At 40.0% G+C, this 20,066-nt stretch overlaps 1 protein-coding gene across 1 annotated transcript in view; it reads right to left on the bottom strand.

Moving 5' to 3' along the window:
* Positions 1 to 1,433: 1,433 nt before the first annotated feature.
* Wdpcp (WD repeat containing planar cell polarity effector) overlaps positions 1,434 to 20,066 on the bottom strand; it is a 275,150-nt gene continuing 256,517 nt past the window's right edge. Inside the window, exons 16-18 of the mRNA XM_050140767.1 lie at positions 9,568 to 9,647; positions 8,784 to 8,812; positions 1,434 to 2,339 (exon numbers count right to left, since the gene is read on the bottom strand). Of these exons, the coding sequence (XP_049996724.1) occupies positions 2,289 to 2,339; positions 8,784 to 8,812; positions 9,568 to 9,647 (160 nt within the window). The 3' untranslated portion in view covers positions 1,434 to 2,288. The remainder of the gene's footprint in view (positions 2,340 to 8,783; positions 8,813 to 9,567; positions 9,648 to 20,066) is intronic.

Below are 20,066 nucleotides of genomic sequence, written 5' to 3'. Positions count from 1 at the left end.
CCCAGACCCGAGTAATCACACAGAAACTATATTAATTACACACTGTTTGGCTGATAGCTCAGGCGAATTTCTAGCTAGCTCTTATACCTTGTATTAACCCATTTCTATTAGTCTATGTATTGCCACATGGCCGTGGCATTAACTCATTTTCTACATGTCTTGTTTTGCTGGTGGCTGACTGGCATTTTCCTGACTCCTTCTTTCTCTCTACATTCAATTTAGTTTTCCCACTTACCTATATTCTACCCTGCCAAAGGCCATGACAGCTTCTTTATTAACCAGTGGTAATAAAAATATTCATAGCATACAGAGGGGAATCCCACAACACCCCTTCTCATTTCTGATTTTGTTAATTTGGATATTCTCTCTCTCTGCCTCACTAAAAAATTAGTTTGGATAAGGGTTTTTCTATCTTGTTGATTTTCTGAAAGAACCAACTCTTTGTTTTATTGATTCTTTGTATTTTCTGCTTCTATTTTATTGACTTCAGCCCTCAGTTTATTTCTTACTCTCTACTCCTCTTGAGTATGCTTAATTCTTTTTGTTCTACCGCAGTGGTTCTCACCTTTCCTAATGCTGCAATCCTTTGATACAGTTCCTCATGTAAAATTATTTTTGTTGCTTCTTCATAACTACTATTTGCTACTGTTTTTCCTCCAAATGTCTTTAACTCAGCCCATATACCAGACTGGTATAACTTTAACTCCTTTACTAACATTTAAAATCATAGTAAAAGAAAGTATAATATCATAGTTTTGGCCACTTGGTCTTTCAATAAACAACAAAAATCATTTAAAATTTGTTATTCCCAATGCGGTTTATTAATGTGCACTAGGAATTAATTAAACTTAGTTCATCTGCAAGAGCAGCAAGGTCTCTCAATCACTGAGTCATCTCTCCAGCCCCCACACTAGATTCTTGTGACTAAATTTAGTTTACTATGTTTGAGTTAATTACTTCAGAGACATGTGAAATTGGTGTCATGATTGGTTTTGTTTTTTTGTCAACTTGGCACAAGCTAGAGTTATCTACGATGAACTTCAGCTGAGAAATGCCTCCCCTAGATGGCCTTTCTGCAGGCCAGTAGGGCATTTTCTTGATTATTATAATTGATGTGGAAAGGCCCAGCCCACTTGGTACAATGCCATGCTGGGCAGGTGGTCCTGAGGTGTGTTAGAGAGAAGGCACAGCTGCATTCCTCCAGGGGGTTATTGGCCTTGAGTTCCAGCCCTTGCAGGGCAATGAGTGATGGAGTGTGACCTGAGAACAGCTCACTGTGGCAAGGGTACCAGTTCCTCAACAAGAAGCTGTGATGGAGAAATGTCTGTTTCAGTAGGTCTGGACACAAACTTTTGCTTAATAAACATTTTATTAATAATATAAATTAGTAATGTAAACAAATAAATTAGCAATATAAACAAGACCAGAAGAAGGAATTTTTGTAAAGATTTATTTTGTTATATATGTATGGGTGATTTTGCTCATACCACGTGTCTGTGTTTGGTGCCTGAGGAGGTCAGAAGAGGACACTGGATCCCCTAGAACTGGAGTTATAGATAGCCATGAGCCACCATATGGGTGCTGGATGAACCTGGGTCCTCTGCAAGAATAAGTGCCCTTGACTGCTGAGTCATCTCTCCAGCCCCCAAAGGAGAAAAAATTTAAAAGATGAGGGAGAAAAAGAGCATCTACCTCTGATGCTCCAAATGATGTATAGTTTATGACTTTTAAGAAGTACACATATTAGGGAAATAAGTGGTTAAGGACTTTTTGGGGGGTCACTTTGTTATTGTTATGCTGTGCTGCATGTACCATCTCTCCTTCTATTAAAATCCATACATGGAGATTTGTATTATATCAGGGCAATATAAAAGATATGAAAAAAAGGTGGGTTTCTGTTGTAGAAGGCCGCTTGTTTTATCCTGGCTGTTCAGCCCAGAAATAACCACACAGAAACTGTATTATTTAAATCACTGCTTGGCCTATTAGCTTTAGTTTCTTAATTGCTGATCTCTTACATCTTTATTTTACCCATTTCTATTAATCTGTGTATTGCCACGTGGCTGTGGCTTACTGGCAAGGTTCCGTCTGGTGTCTGTCTCCAGCAGGGCTACATGGCTTCTCTTAACTCCTCCATCATTCTCCCAGCATTCAGTTTAGTTTTCCCATCCTAGCTCTACTCTGCCCTACCACAGGCCAATGCAGATTCTTTATTCATTAACCAATAAAAGCAATGCACATACAGAAGGACTTCCTACATCAGGTTTCTTTTTGGAATTTCAAATGATTTATAGCAAACCAAAATGAACCATTCTGAGAGAACCAACATCTCCAAAGTCCTGTAAGTAAACAGATAAAAAAATAATTAAGCCATGTTCAGAGTAAAATCCCAACTTAACATTCATATCTTTACTATAAATAAAGTATTTTAAGACAGTGAAATGAAATAAAAATGTGCTGTGCTTATGTAAGTGGACCTTCATGTTTATCTTACTCAGTGGCTACAATTTTTCATAGCTATTTATAAAAATGAATCCAGAACTAATGCATGAGGCATAAAGTTGTGGAGGAGGGACAGGGTGAGACTGTGGAGCATCAGCTGATTCCAGCAACAGACATCATTTGTGACTCTGCCTCAGCGTGCTTTCAAGTTTCCTAGAAGACGCACTTCTCTTTGGTGCATGTATGTGGGGTGTGTGTGGGGGGTGTGCACATGTGTGTACATGCACATGAGGAGGTCTGCAGTTGACAGCAGGTGCTTCCCCCAAATGCTCACCACTTCCATTATTCAGGCAGGGTCTCTCACTGATCTTACCATTTGCCAAATCTGGCTAATGTATCTGTCCAACTTGCCCCTGGGATCCCTCTCATTGTCTCCTAAGTGGTGAGATTATGTGACCCTCATGCCTGCCTGGCTTTTATGTGGTCCCTGAGGATCTGAACTCAGGTCACCATGCTTACTGGCCAGGTGCTTTAGCCACTGGGCCTCTTCCTCAGACCTAACTAACATGCCCGTCCAAATCTTGCCTTTATTTTAACTGTTTGTTTGTGACATTTAGAGTCATAGGTCACAAAACAGTAAAGGTTATATGCTTTTTTGTTTTATGAAGGTGTAAAGAAATACCACGAGAATCCCATCTTTCTTCAACTCGTTTTATTTTCATGGCTCCCCTCCAACCTTACTAACTTCAGAGCAAAGATTTTATGACAGAAGTCTGAAATTAAAGCTGCTTGGAGATAAGATACGGATGGGCAATTGTACTTGAAAATAAACAGTGGGAGTGTTTTTTGAAAAATACTGTAGGCTACTTGATATTGAAATAACAAAGACATGGAGTAGGATTGTAGCACTCACCAGCTCCTGTCAGAATTGAACACATTGTTCTTAAAATTCAGGTGGAAATATTTATTTTAAAATAATTTTGAGGTAGGGATATTTAAAAATGATTTTTGAGTGTCATAGAATGTTTGCCTAGCATGTGCTAGGAGCACCGTGAATGGGCGGGGGTTAAGTTCTATATTAAAGTCCTTTCGACTAAGAGAAGCTGTTCATGGACTGCATTTATACTTGGCTGCTGGAAGACCAGGTTGCTTCCCTAAGAAGTTCTGTGTGCTTTGACTGTTTCTTTCACCCTTCCCTTCCCTTTTCTTTTGTCTCTATTTCCTTCCTTCCCCTCTCCTGCTCTTTCTCTCCAGTGATGCCAGGGTTTCCTTAGAAATTTTTTTTTCTTCTTCTGAAGTTCTCGCTTTAAAATCCATCTGGCTCTTAAAAACTTTACTTTAGGACAGTGTTCTCAACCTTCCTAATGCTGCAATCCTTTAATACAGTTCCTCATATTATGGTGGCCCCCACCCATAAAATTCTTATCATTGTTACTTCATAACTATAATTTTGCTGTTATGAACTGTAATGTAAATATTTGTTTTTCAGTGATCTTAGGTGATCCCTGTGAAAGGGTCTCAATTTCTAAAGGGTTGTGATCCACAGGTTGAGAACCAACCACTGCTTTTGGACATTGATTGGTACCTGTTTTACTTTAGGCAGATGCATTGAAGACTAACAAAATAAGGTATTTTATATTTGATAATTTAACATTATTAAGAGTAAAGAATACTCATTAAATACAATTTAGAAAATGCAAATATATGGTTAAGATATATTTTTTTGGTACTTTTCCACATATGTTTTAATAAATGAAACTATTTGAAACACACACACACACGTCATGTTGGGGACTGAATCCTGGGAAACACTCTACCACTAAGCTATTTCCTCAGCTGGCATTTGGATGTATGATCTTTGATTTTAACGTCTTGAGTTTTATTCCATCAAGTACTATTGCTTAACCATTCCTTTTAAATTAAATTTATGTGGTTTCTAATTACTTCTTTTCATAAATAACCCTGTGATGAATGTTCTTAGTCATGGACCTTTCCTGTGCTTACTGTTACTTCTCACTCTGAAGAAACTCTGTGGAGAGAGGACTAAGGCTGATGACATTTTAGTCCCTGATAAAAATGGGAGACTTGGTGGTTTTGCTTGTTTCTTTCTGTTATATAAGCTGCAGCAAGGCTGACCTCGACTTCACGGCTAACCCTTGACTGAATGATAGTGCATGTTAATTCTTGTAGTAACTTACAACAACAAAAGGCTGTGCTGGGTTTCTCAACTGATTTCTACATATGACTAAGTACCTGCCAAGGACCATGGCTGTTACCCAGTGTGGGGGAGACCAGCTCACCTTCCCTTTCATGCATCCAGACTTTGCTAAGTGGATTCAACAGCGTGGTAAGAGCTGCTGTGCTACAGCTGAATTTGGACTTCCTGCCAGTTGATGCAGTGGTTTTCCCTGAATGGCCTTGTCTTTTTATGTCAGATTTTTCTCTATGTTACCAACGGTGTCTCATTGTGTTTTTGATCTAACTAGCACCAGTTTCCAGGAGGAGCAAGTTTGGAGCCCGAGAATGAAGTGAACATGGGTTTGGACAGGTGTTCCACCTGGGATGTTATCTAGTCAGTCACATTCTCCTTCTTGCACCTCTGTCAGTTGTTTGGGAAACACTATGTAATGTCATGCTTGCTCTTAACAGCAAGACAGTGAGCAAACTAGCCATAAGGCCATAAGAGAGTTACAGCTTTGGGTGGCAATAAACCTCCCATAGTCCATGCTGGTCTCAAACTCACTCACTATGTAGCTAAGGCTGATCTTAAATTTCTGCGTCTCCTGCCTCTAATTCCCAAGTGCTGGGATTACAGGTGTTTGCTACCACACCTGGCACAAGCTAGAAGTTTCAACAAATGATGACTTTCAGAGCTAAGAGAACAGCTTTTGAGGGACCAATCCTTCTCTCCAGGGACTGAAGCTTGGCTGTAAGTGTTCTTAATCTGCTGAGCCATCTTGTCAGCCAAGCTACAAGCTCTTAAAGATTTACTTTATTTTGAGATCTGTCCTACTATGTAGCCCAGGGAGACCTTAAACTCATGGCAATCCTCCTGCCTCATTACTCTGAACCTCTGTCCAGCAAATCTATGGACAATGATGCACATCCAATCTGCCTTCCATCATTGCAAGGCCTGAAAGTCAAAGTGATCTATATCCAAGTTCCCCTTCAAAACACTTTTGTACTTCAAAATGGCTTGCAAAAATATCAAAGCATATATGAAATGTATGTTTTTATGATAATTGAATTTTTATTGGAACACAAGGGCCCTCAAGACTAGACTTAGGCTATTTTTTGGTAAACTGTCAGAGTAAAGCAGCTGTAACAACAGTGTCATCTACAAAGTCTAAATATTTTCTATTTGGCCCTTCATGGGAAATGTTAGATGATCCCTGCTCTAAACACTGATAAATAAACGAATCATTTTTTCTGCTTTTTATAAGCTTCCTGTCATAGAAATCTACTTGCTGAAGAAAACCATTCAGAATTCCTATCATTAGAAACAGTATAATTAGCAATACATATTAGTTAATAAACGAATGGAACTAGGTGTTGGATGTGCATGCATGAAAACCGAGTCATCGTGACCATCCACCTTCCTTCTGCCCTGCACATCCCTCCCGGTATCCAGCAACCCTTCTATTTTTGGCCATCCTCCTATTTATTTATTTATACTAACCAGTAGAGAGTAGTTTGGCTCAAAATGGCAAAAATGCCAAGGTTGAGAAACCTCAGTCTAGAGCTGCACCATTGTCATGTCCAGCTTTATTCTTTTTGAGCTGGGCAACGGTGGGAATTAATCCCGGAATCCCAGTTATTTACATGGTGCTAAAAGCAGCCTCACCCACAAAAGCACCTGTGGGAGCTAGATCTTCACCCAAAACACTTGAGACTGGTGTCAGCATAAGAAAATGTATAATTACTACTGCAATTTTATTTTTTTGTTGGATATATCAAATTGAAGTTGGAAAAGAGGTGATAAACATGTGAAACCATCATTATTCCTATGGTGTAGATGTGGTTTGTCCCCTAAGGGCTGATTTGCTGAAAGCATTAGCAGGTTGTAGGAACCTGTAAGAGTGAGGCTCAGTGAAGGTGATAAGCCACTGGGGACCTTCTCTCCACAGGAACTCATGCTGTACTTGCAGAGTAAAGGACCAAGCCTAACCCCTTCTCCCTAGTCTGTCTTGTCTTTCAGCTTCTTCACATACACTCCTGCCATCGTGTAGTGTTAGGAGTGGCAGGGCTGCGTCCCCGGCACCCGGCCGCCCGCATGGCTAGCTTATGCCCAAAATAATTACACGGAAACTGTATTCTTTTAAACACTGCCTGGCCCATTATCTGTAGCCTCTTATTGGCTAGCTCTTACATATTAATAGAAATCTAACCCATTTCTAATAATCTGTGTAGCCACGAGGTGGCTTACCAGAGAAGATCTTAACCTGCATCTGTCTGGAGTGGGAGAATCATGGTGACTCCCTGACTCAGCTTCTTTCTCCCAGCATCCTGTTCTGTTTTCTCCGCCTACCTAAGGGTTGGCCTATCAAATGGGCCTAGGCAGTTTCTTTATTAGTAAGAAATCACTCCCACATCACCATCGAGATACTGTGTTCCATGAAGCCCTTGCCAGATGCTGAGCTGATGGGGCTACCCAACCTTGTACTTTCAGCTTCCATACTGTGGCCTAAAATCTATTCTTAATAAAGTACATAGCCTTAGGCATTTCATTCCAGTGAAAGAATATAGTCTGTTATGTTACAAGAAAATATGCATGTTTATATTGAAGCACTATTTAGGATAGACAAGTTAGGCAATCATCCAGGTATTCATTCATAGGTACATAGATAATGAAAGTGTGATAAGGAACTTTACTAAACTATAAAAAGAATGAAATTATGTAATTAATGAAGAAATGGATGAAACAGGAGGTCATCAACGAATACCCATGTTCTCTCTAGTGGAGTCTAATCTGTAAACATAATATGCCTATTCATAGTTATGTATTATATAAACATTGAAGTCGATGACTAGGGAGAGGACTAGTTAGAGGGGGTGGAAATAAGGGAATAAATATGGTCAAAGTATATAGTATACTCAAGTGAAAATGTCTTTACAAAACAACAGACTAGACACACACACACACACACACACACAATCTCAGAGCTTGGTCCCTGGAATCTGCACACTGTAATGTGCCCTCTGACCTCCACATACACGCTATAGCAATGCATGACACTGTCCATACCCCCCACACAAAATAAACAAATGTAAAGCTCCATTTCTAAAAGAAATTGCAAATATTCTAGGTATATATCGAAATATATACCGTATCAGTTTCTCTAAGTTTCAGCAAACTGAATGTAGATTATTCCTGCATATTCATTGGAGTACAGACTGCTTTCCTTCTAATTCCATATCTAAACAATAATGTCAATAAAGGTCTGACTATAAAGAGGCTGGCTGGCCCAAGTAGATCTAGTTCCTGTAAATGAAGCTCTTGGGAAGATGAGGAAGGAGGATTGCCCTGAGGTTAAGGCCAAGGCTACTTTGGGCTACAAAGTGAGCTCTACTGACCCTGGGCTATGGAGTGAGTTTAAAAAAAATGAACAATAACAAAAAATGCAAAAATGTAAACTGAAGAAATGATGTTTATGACTACTATTATTAGGACAGTTACAGACGATTAACAAACTTCTACCACACCTAGTCAGAAAAAAATTGCATGACAACCCTATGGGGCATGTGGACTCATATCTGTTTTACAGATGAACTCAGGCTTAAGGGAATGAAAATGGTTTATCCGAAATGATGCCGTTAGTGTAGCCGTCATTCATGCCGCCTTGCAGTGAGTTAGTTCATGGCCTTCTGCGCACTATTTGTAATACTATGAAGTTTTTTTTCTTACATGACATCATTTTTTTTCTTTTGGAGTTGATAAACTCCAAAGGATGTTAGAGACATAATACAGAGAGGGGCTTAGGACTACTTGACAGAAGAGACATTTTATATGCATTTCTTATAAAACTGTATGAGTGAAAGGCATTAGATACATTTCTCTGCTAAGTCTTTCTAGGTCTTCTGCGTACTTTCAGCCATCACTAGTGGAAGAGTGATTTACACAGACACTCAGATACAGACTGCTGCTGTATTAATTGGCCCATAGCCTATTAATTTCTGACTGTTGATAAATTAAAGAGGGAATTTTACTAAAAATAAAACACTAAATTTACTAAAAATAAAACACTAAATAGTTATCTAGAAGCTATAAATGTAGACTGGTTAATACAGGCCAACAGACAGCATGCAGTTAAGCAAGTTGTAGTTTCTCACAGTCACTTTACCTGTCCCCTGCAGTCTTCTTCCAGTCCTCCTAAAATGAAATCACAATATTAATGACTGAAAATCAATAACTAATCACAAATAAATTAAAATGTTGAAAACATTAGAGAAAACAATAGCCAGATTTTAACTACTGTAAGGCTGCCAATTACTAGAGAATAATTAGCCCTTTGGACTTGGAAATCTTTCAGTGTCCATAGTCAATTAGAGTGGAGGATGCCCGCATAGTTCCTTTCACTGTGTAGCCCTGGTTGTCCTGGAACTAGTTCTGTAGACCAGGCTGGCCTCGAACTCACAGAGATCCGCCTGCCTCTGCCTCCCGAGTGCTGAGATTAAAGGCGTGTGCCACCACAACGCTGGTACCACTTTTAGGGAGTCTCTTACACAGTTGCTTTAGTTACATATTTACTATGTACATATGGACTTTCTTGCTAAATTAAACAAGGGCCAAACTACTTCCCAGAGATCCTGAGAGCAAGACTACTTGAGTGTAAGCTCCAGGCTCACCACATCTGTGTCACATGAAAGTATGCTAGAAACATGGACTCAAGGGTCCTACTCTAGACCTACTGAATTAGAGCCAGGATTTTAACAGTCCCTCAGATGTCATACAATCATTAATGGATGCTTTTGTTTTCATCAGATAATCCATCATTTTCTATTCTATCACCCGCCAGCAATCTCTCACTCACTAGAAAGGCTTAGGGTTTCTCATCGCTGGCCTACAGATGCTCCTGAAACGACCACACCCCTTCCGTTGTCCTCTGTGGGACCTGAGTTCATTACCTTCTGCATCTGAGATGGTGGTCACCGAAGAGTCGGTGCACATCTTCCCCTCCTGCTCATTCCCTCTCTCGGTCACCTGTCTGTCAGGTGGGAGGTTTTAAGTGAAAAAAGGGATTAAAAAAAATAAGGGTAGGTATATTACAGAAAGAACTCCATAATGCTTAGTATAGTGAGCATATTAAATATGTTCAAGCTTCTGAATATTTTAAAAACATAAATTCACAAAATTTCCAGGAATTATATAACTATAATATCATTATGTTAAAAGAAGGTATCTTTCTTTTCTAAAATATTATTATTAATAATTTAACAAGATCTCACTGTGTGGCCCTGACTGGCCTACAACTCACTCTGTAGACCAGGCTGGCCTTGAACACCAAGAAATCTACCTGCCTCTATTGGGATTAGAGGCATATGTCACCATACCCAGCCAACATTTTACTTTTAAGGAGCTATTTTTGCAGTTCTGGTGATCAAGGTCAAGATCCAGTGCTTCATAGGCAACATCCTAGCAGTGGGGTACGCCCCTAGCTCCCACTTTTCATGTATATTGGTAACATTCAACCCCAGCTACATTCCCTGCCCTTCCCTCTTCCAGACCCTTCTCTCTTTACAGATGCCCCTCTACTTTCATGTTTCATTTCTGTTATTAAATCTGGGTTCCACGTGAAGTATTTGCACTTCTGAGTCTGGCTTTTCCAGTAAAGATTACACTGTGCCACTTTCTTATAAATGACATAACTTCATCCTTTATGGAGGAAAGCCACTTTTAGTTCTTCTGCAATTGGATATTTATGTCCCTTGTGTCCTGCTGTTTCCCTCTGCAGGGCTCACCCGCCATGTTCTTTACTTTCCTGGTTGTTGTGAGAGCTGCGGGCCTCTTCCCACAGCCCAGCTCCCAGCCGCCTGGCTAGCTTATGCCCTGAAATAACAACACACAAACTGTATTCTTTTAAACACTGCTTGGCTCATTAGCTCTAGCCTCTTACAGGCTAATTCTCATATTTTGCCTAACCCATTTTTAGTAATCTGTGTAGCACCAGTCTTACCGGGAAAGATTCAGCATGTCTGCCCTGGAGATCGGCAGCCTGCCCTCTGTCTGAGGCATCTTACCTCACTTCCTCTTCCTCCCAGCATTCTGTTCTGTTTACTCCACCCACCTATGTTCTAACCTATCAGGGCCAAGCAGTTTCTTTATTAATTAACCAATGACCTTCCTCCATCACCTGGGTTCTGCTGATGTCTCTGGATCACATGCTCACACCTGAAGACCTGGAGCTGGGAACCACAGGACGAAGGAGAACGTGTGGTGTTTGTCTTTCTGAGTCTGGATTATCACACGCAACATGGTCTTTTCTAGTTCCATCTGTTTGTCTGCAAATTTCATGATTTCACTTTTTCCTTACAGATGAATAGTACTTCGTTATCTTCATTATTCATTTGTTAGCTGGCTGACATTTAGGTTGTTTACATTCCCTAGCTATTGTGAACAGAGCCACAGTGAATACGGCTGCTCAAGTGTCTCTGGAGTGGGCTATCAAGGTCTTTAGCGTTTGTCAAGTGGTGTTAGAGCAGGATCATATTGTGGATTTTAGTTTTACTTTTGTGGATTCTCCATATTGATTCTCAGAGTGGCTGCACCAATTTGTGTTTCCACCAACAGTGAATAAAGGTTCCCTTTCCCCTACTGTTCCTCCAGCATTTGTGGATCTTAAGACCTTCTGACTGGGGTAAGACAAAGTCTTATTTATTTAGATTTGCCTTTCCCTAATTGCTAAGGATGATGAAGAGTATATGAGGTATTTCTTGGCCATTTCTGTATCTTCATTTGAGAGCTCTCTATTCAGATCCATAGCCCACTGTTTGAATGGGTTGATCTTTTGCATGTTTTTGAGTTCTTTATATAGTCCTGATAGTAATCCTCTATCAGATGAATTCTATCAGAAGAGATTCTCTCCCATTCTCCTCAAATGATTGTTTCCTTTTCCTTTTAGTTTTGAGCCCCGCCCCCCCTTGTCAATTGTTGGCCTTGACTTCTGGACCAATGGAGTCCTATTCAGGACGTCCTTTCCTAGACCAGTGCCTTTTTAAAAAAAAATATTTATTTATTTATTTATTTATTTATTTATTTATTTATTTATTATGTATATAATAGTCTATCTGTTTGTATGTCTGCAGCCCAGAAGAAGGTATCAGACCTCATTACAGATGGTTGTGAGCCATCATGTGGTTGCCGGGAATTGAACTCAGGACCTTTGGAAGAGCAGGCAATACTCTTAACCACTGAGCCATCTCTCCAGCTCCTAGACCAGTGTCTTACAGGGCACTGCCCGCCTTCTCTTCTGGCAGTCTCTGTTTCAGCTTTCACACTGAGGGCTTTATCTTGTCACAGTGAGTTTTCTGCAAGGTCTAATTTCATTCCTCTGCAAGTAGACACTTAGTTTCCCCAGCACCTTTTGTTGAAGATGCTGCTTTTTCTCTAGTGTATGTTTTGTATTTGTCAAATATTAGATGCCTGTAGTGACATGTACTCATGTTTGAGTCTTCTGTTTTGTTTCAGAGGCTGATATGATGAATGTAATATGAATAATAAAATCCCAGAGACAGATGCTAGGGTTCAAGTTGAAGATCAGAAAAGTCCAGGGGAGCCTTGAGTCCTGGGATTAAAGATGTGTGCCACCACTCCCTGCCTTCTAGTGGCTTAGCTCTGCATTCTGATCTTCGGACAGCTTTATTTATTTTACACAAACAAAGTATCACCATATCTTCTGTGCCAGTGCCACATTATTATCACCATGGCTCTGTAATGTATCTTAAAATCTGGAGTGATAATCTCTCTTTTATTCTTCTTTTCTCAAGACTGCTTTGGCTATCCTGGTTCCTTTCTGATTCCAAGTAAATTGTAGGGTTTTTTTTTCTATTTTTGTGAGAACGAGATAAAGATTTTGATTGTGTTTACATTGAGTCTGTAATTGGCTTTTGGTAGGATGGTCACTTTTACATTATTAATTCTATCAACTCATGACCTTTCCATCCTCTAGTGTCTTTCTCTTTCTTCAGAGATGTAATGTTTTCACTGCAGAGGTCTTTCTCCGCCTTATCTGGGTTTACTCCTACATATTTTGAGAATAGTGTAAATAGGAGTATGTCCACGATCTCTTTCTCAGCATGTTTGTTGGTGATGTATAGAAAAGCTATTGCTTCTTCTAGGTTGAGTCTATACACTGCCACATTGCTGAAATTGTTGATTGTTTCTAGAAGTTTTCTGGTAGAACTGTAGGGCTCTCTAGGGTTATCCCATCATTATCATCTGACAATGGATTATTTGACTTCTTTTCCTATTTGTATCTCTCTAATTTCCGTGTGTTATTGCTATAACCCTTGCTTCAAGCTCTATACTGAAAAGAAATGCAATACTGGACAGACCCATCTCATTCCTGACTTCGATAGGTTTGCTTTGTGTTTTTCTCCTCTTAGGATGGCGTTGGCTGTGTTATCTGTCATGTATCACACATAGGCTTCATTATGTTGGAATATGTTCCCTCCAGTCCTACTCTTTTTAGGGCTTTTAACATAAAGTGTTGTTGAAGTTTGTCAAATTCTTTTTATATATCCATTAAGTCTATTTGTATAATTGTTTTATATTTATTGACTTATTTTGAGACATCCCTGAACCTCTGGCATAAAGCTAGCTTAATTATGGTCTTTTGATATGTGCCTGCATATAGTTTGCAAATATTTTATTTAGGATTTCTACATGTCTTAGTTACTAATTTTATTGCTATGATAAAATACCATGACCAGAAGGCCCCTTTCTTATAGCATCCATGGACCAAGGGATGGCCCCGCCCACAGTAAGCTGGGCCTCCTATATCAACCATCAATCAAGAACATGCATCAGAGCTTTGCCCACAGGCCAATCTGGGGGGTATACTTTATTAGCTGAAGCTTTCTCCTTCCAAATGACTTTGGCCTTGTGTCAACTGACAGAAAGCTAGCCACCACATATGTTCATCAGGGACAGTGGCTCTCTTTTGGTTAGCTGAACCAAGGATCTGTCATTCCTGTTTATGTTCCCAAAGAACCAGCTCTTATATTTGTTGATTATTTGAATTGTTTGTTTCTAGTTCATTAATTTCTCCTCTTGTTTTATTATCTTTTGGTGTTTACTGGGTTTGGATTTGGTTCTTGTTTTTCCAAATTCTTGGAATATATTAAAAAATCATTTATTTGTTCTCTTTCTGATTTTATAATGAAGGCTCCTAGAATTATAAATTTCCCACACAGGATATCTTTTAATATATCACAAAGTTTTTGTTATGTTGATTTTTCATTTCTTTCATTTACAAGATTTAAAAAAAAACTCCCTCTTGACTTCTTTTTGACCCGTTCATTATTAAATAATGAGTTGTTTGATCTCCAGGAGTTTGTGTACTTACTAGAGATTTGCTTGCTGTTGATTTTAAGTTTTACTTCATTATGGTCAAATAGGACACACAAAGTTATTTCTATTTTTCTGTTAGGATTTTTGGGTCCTGGGATGTTACCTATTTTAGAGAAGGTCCCCCAGTCTTCTGAATAGAAGTTATGGTCTTTAGTGTTTGGTGGTATATTCTGTATATATTTGTTAAATCCCTTTGATGTCTGATGTCAGTTAATTCTGATGTTTCTGTTTTGTTTTTTGTTTTTTTCTAGATGGCATGTTTATGGGAGAAAATGGTGTATTGAAATCACCTACTATGATTGACTTGGTGTTAATCTATGTCTTTAATGCCAGTCATAACCTTTGAGTAAAACTGGATGTAGCAGTTTGGTCCATACATGCTTAGGACTTTAATGTCTTTATGATTCCTCTTTCCCTTGATTAGGATGGAGTGTCCTTTATCTCTTTTGATTAGTTTTTGTTGGAAGTTTATTTTGTCTGATTATTAGAATAGCAATGCCTGTTTGCTTTCTGGTCTCCTTTTATTGTAGTATTCTTTTACATCCTTTCACCGATCTCTCAATGGAAATTTTGAAAGTCAGAAGATGGAGAGATGCACTCCAAGTTATACAAGACCACAGCTGCCAACCTAACCACTGTACCCCATGACAATCTACCGTAGCTAATAGGGAGAAACTTGCGATGACACAAGCAGGCTGAATTCCTTTCCACCAAACTAGCCCTACAGAGAATACTGGAAGCAAAACTTCAAGCCAGAGACAAGTTGCCTCTTGGGGTGACTGTAGTTTGATAAGAAAATGTTCTTTTCATGCAATCGAGTTAACAGACATAAGAGGAACGACAATTAGAAGTCACCATCTCACAATCTCTGACAAAATAATATCTAAGAAAAGTTGACCCATGATTTCAACTGTGAGGCTAAAAGATGCTGATGGGGCACTTTACAGTGGGGAGGCTAGGGGTCAGGCTCAGGCCCACACAGACTAAGCCTTCTCTCCTTGTCTCAGGTGCACAGTGTGTCTGATAAACACACGAAGCCTGTCTACCGTAGACCAACAGACAGTAGGGAAGGCCCGTAAGGAGAAGTATTACACGGCAGTGACAGGCTGTTTGGGTCTCTGGCTCCATTTAGGGGGATTACAGCGTACATACATACAAAATACACATAACACATACATATGTGTGCCATTTCAGTACTCTTGTTCAGCTGTTAGCTGTACATGAAAAAGCAAACTCACAAACTCTACTTTAAATTTTTATATATATGAGTGGAACTATCTTTCTGAGGTTATTTTCGACTTTCTGTAGTCTCTCCCCAGAAGTCTAACTTCTTAAGTTATGATGGAAATAAAAAAGCTAATTTATTCAGTGCTCCTTGAGGTATTAAAGCCACGAAGATTAACTTCCCCTTCATAATAAACTTTAGTTGGTCAGAAAAAGAATTAAGAAATATACCAGGTTAAGCTGGGAGGAAAACCAGAAATATTTTTAGTTTCATTCTCCAGTGTTCACTCTCTTTCTTACATTGTTTTTTACTTAAAAATTGTAATTACACTCATTTATCTGTATATATTTGTGTGCTTGAGCACACATGTCAAAGTATGTATGGGGACGTCAAGGCCAGCTTTGTGTTTGCTCCTTCCAGCCTGGGGCATGGTGGGCAGAGGGACTGAAGCAGGCTGCAGACTTGGGGGCAGGTATCTGACTCAGCCATCATTCTGGCCTCAGTCTTGAGTTATCCTCATGCTTCGGCCCCAGGAACCTATCACCATACTGGGCCTCTCACAGTAGCCTGCTTAGCTTTAAAAAAAAAAATGCTGCCTTAAATTCAGTCAAAATCTGTAAAAACCCTTTGGTTGCAATGAATTGATGACATATTTTCATTTTTATGTTTTAAAAAGGGCTTATGATTGACTATAACTTTGGGAACATGTTTAAAATTGGCTAGCTTTAGTCATAGACCAAACTTAGAACAATCTATCTCCCGAGAATTTCCAGTTTGATAGGCAGCCCCTATGAAGCAGCTAGTGGGCAGGCTATGGACGCAGCCAGGTCTGTCTAATGTCCTTACAAGCTCAGTTACGGGAAACCCTCAACAGAAACTACATTTATTTTGGTTTAAGATGCAAAAATGGACTTTGTAGACATATGCCGTATGTTCCTGTTTCATGCCAAGTTAGCAAGAATTAAGACTGAGATGGGCAAACAAGGTCACCTTAGGCTGAGCCAAATTAGACAACAGGATAATTGTCAGGTTTGCTGTTGGCAGGGGCCGTTTGTTTTGAGCCAATCTTCCTGAATTATCGGCTGTAATTTCTTTCCTGGTTAGTCCATTGGCAGGCGTTCTGTTAACAATTTCTGTTTTGTAAACACTGACATTTCCCTCAGTTACATTGTTTCCAGGCACACAGCAGATCTTGAATAAAAGAGTATTTTTGTTTGTTCCAACTTTAAGAAAACTTGCACAGATATGAATCAATAAAAATCAATGAGGACAAATTTAACTTTTAATTAGGTAGCATTTCATTTGAAATAAATAAAGCTTGCCTCAAGATCAGTGCAAAGCAGCGAGACTAGTCAACCATACAGGCCAAGCAGTGGTGGTACCTGTCTTTAATCCCAGCACTGGAGAGGAATATAAAACGGGAGAAGACAGGTTTCAGTCCAGTCTCAATGTGAGGATTCGTGGAGGCGGGATTGCCCATTTTTGGTCTGACATAGAGGTAAGAGTCAGTGGCTGGCTGCTTTGCTTTTCTGATCTTCAGGTTGAACCCCAGTATCTGTCTCTGGGTTTTTATTATTTGCTAAAAGGCATAATAAATAGAAACAAACTAACGAGCAACCAACCGAATTTATGAGTGTAAATATCCGGGTGGATAAATTTTATGAGGGAACTAGAAAAGTTGACTTAGTTCAATTCTTTCTCCTTCCTTCCTTCCTTCCTTCCTTCCTTCCTTCCTTCCTTCCTTCCTTCCTTCCTTCCTCCCTCCCTCCCTCCCTCCCTCCCTTCTTTTCAAGACAGGGTTTCTCTGTGGCTTGGAGTCTGTCCTGGAACTAGCTCTTGTAGACCAGGCTGGCCTCAAACTTACAGAGATCCACCTGCCTCTGCCTCCTGAGTGCTGGGGTTAAAGGCAAGCGCCACCACTGCCCAGCTGACTTAGTTCAATTGTAACTAGTCTAGATAGCACTGGAGCTAAGGGACTTCTTTTCCTTAGTCCTAGTACCAGTACACACTGTCTTCTCACCCCACAGGATGCTTCTAAAGTGTGCTTCAAGTTATGTAACTATGTTTTAGTGGCCAAGTCATAATTATGAAAAACCAATAATTTGAATACTGACATGGAATGACTAAAGTCTCAGCCAGATCAGAAAAATAATTCTTTGAATACTGTCTTGGTTATGTTGACTGATGTGGGTGGCACCATTCCCTGGGTTTAAGCCAGAACTGAGTAGACATTACGAGCTGGTCAGTGAGTATCCATGTATTCTCTCTGCCTGTGACTGGATGTGACCAGATGCTTCTAGTCCTTGCCTTTCCTTTTCCACAGTGATGGGCTGTGATCAGGAACTGTAAACCAAAGAAACCTTTCCTCAAGTTGCTTTTGTGTTGCTACTGATGTTGGTGGAAATGTTCTCAGTTTTCCCCACTATATGCAGCATTGGCCATCTTCGTGGTCTATAGCCTGTATGCTTAGATCTTCTTAGCTTTCCCCCACTATATGTAGCGTTGGCCATCTTTGTGGTCTATAGCCTGTATGCTAAGATCTGTCTATTTTATTCTTGGTTGCTTCAGCAAGCTTTTCCCAGAAGGAGTCTGAATTTTGTCAAGTCTTTTCTGAGATAACATTCTTCTTGTCCTTGAGTCTGTTTACAGGATGTAGTATATTCACTAATGTGTATGTTGAACCATCACTGCAATACTGGAATGAAGCTAATTTGTGGTGGATGTTCTAAAATTGACGTATTGTGAATATGTGTGTGAACATGCCACACTGCACGAGGAAGTCAGAGGAAAACTTGGGGGGCGGATTCTCTTCTTCCACCATGTGGGTCCTGTGGCATCATAGAAGGTGCCTTTCCCCCCTCCGCCATCTCACTGGTACTCTTTCCTCTGTTTTAAAGACTTTTATTTTTCATATTTTATAAGGTTTCACAGAGCCCAAACTCACTGTACATCTCAGGGTGACCTTGACCTTCTGACCCTCCTGCTTGGACCCCCCAAGTGCCTGCCTACCATAACCAGTGTCTGCAGCACTGAGGATCAAGCCTAGGTTGTCATGCATGCTAAGCAAAGACTACCAACCAAGCTGCACCCCCAGGCCTGAATTATCATTCTGGGGTATTCTTTTTTAAAACCTTATTTTTATAAGCATTTTACATGTGTGTGTATATAAGCACACTGGCAGAGGCCACAGAAGGGTACAGGAATCCCTGAAACTAGAGTCACAGATGGTTGCGGCTGCCGTGCAGGTGATGGGAATTGTACCTGGCCTCTTCAAGCAGTAATTGTTCGTCATCACTGAGCTGGCTTGCCAGCTCCTGCTGATGCCCTTGGGAATTTTTCTGCATGCCTGTTATTGAGACGTTTTGCACTGTGTGCATGAGGGAGCGTGGCCTATAATTTCCTTTGTTCTATTGTGTCTTTTTCTGCTTTTGTTATCGCTATAATACTGGTGTGTAAAGAGTCTGAACACATTCCTTCCTTCTGTATTTCCCAGAATCCTTTGGGGGAAACACTGGTGCTAGTTCCTCAGTGGTCTGCTGGAATCCAGCCGTGAACCTGTCTGGGCCTGAACATTCTTAATGGGAGGTATCATATTACTGTTTCAACCACATTGCTTGTAATAAATCTGCTTAAGATATTTATTTCAGAACTTTTTCTTGGTAAGTGCTAAGTCTCTACAAATTCATTGATTCCTTTACAATTTTCTACCTTATCTTAGTTTTTGAATTTTACTGGCATCTATTGTAACCTCTCTATTTCATCTCTACTTTTCTTAATTTGGATTGTAGCTCTCTTGGCTACTTTAGCTAAAAGTTTGTTAAAAATTATTATTATTTTTTTTAATACTCATCAAAATTGTTAATTAATCCTTTATTTCTTTTTTGGTTCATGAGGTATGACTAGAACATAAAGTCTCTATGACTTTATTTTCCAGAATTAAAAAATTTTCTATCTTTCAGGACCTGAGGATTAACTAATAATGCTAATTATTAAAATTAACAATCATCTCACATATATTTGAGACAATATGGGTAGTCTTACATTTCTATTGAAAGTGAACCTTAAAGGCAGAATTATAGCAATCACAGATACACACTGAATTATCATTGAGCTGGTAAAGTGTCACAGTAAAGAATATATTGATCACTAAACATCAGATCTTAAATTGTCTTTTATATCTTTTAAAGGATTGTTTTTTGTTTGTTTTTTGAGACAGGATTTCTCTGTGTTGCTTGGAAGACGTGCCCTGAACTAGCTCTTGTAGACCAGGCTGGCCTCGAATTCACAGAGATTTGTCTGCCTCTGCCATCTTTCATATCACCATAGACCCTTCATCTGGCGATGGATGGAGTTAGAGACAGAGACCCACACTGGAGCACCGGACTGAGCTCCCAAGGTCCCAAATAAAAAGCAGAAGGAGGGAGAACACGAGCAAGGATGTCAGGACCACGGGGGGTGCACCCACCCACTGAAACAGTGGGGCTGATCTATTGGGAGCTCACCAAGGCCAGCTGGACTGTGACTGAAAAAGCATGGGATAAAACCGGACTCTCTGATCATGGCGAACAATGAGGACAGATGAGAAGCCAAGGTCAATGACAAGGGGTTCTGATCCTACTTCATGTTCCGGCTTGGTGGCAGCCTAGCCAGTTTGGATGTTCACCTTCCTAGACATGGACGGAGGGGGGAGGACCTTGGACTTTCCACAGGGCAGGGAACCATGACTGCTCTTTGGATTAGAGAGGGAGGGGGAGAGGAGTGGGGGAGGGGGAGAAGAGTGGGGGAGGGGGAGGGAAATGGGAGGCTGGGAGGAGGCGGAAACTTTTTTTT

Source organism: Alexandromys fortis, unplaced genomic scaffold, assembly GCF_014885135.2.
Source record: "Alexandromys fortis isolate MF-2015 unplaced genomic scaffold, M_Fortis_MF-2015_v1.1 scaffold_7, whole genome shotgun sequence".
Taxonomy (NCBI): Eukaryota; Metazoa; Chordata; class Mammalia; order Rodentia; family Cricetidae; genus Alexandromys; species Alexandromys fortis.
The sequence above is the reverse complement of the archived record's forward strand: the minus strand, read 5'-3'. Positions and strand labels throughout refer to the sequence as shown.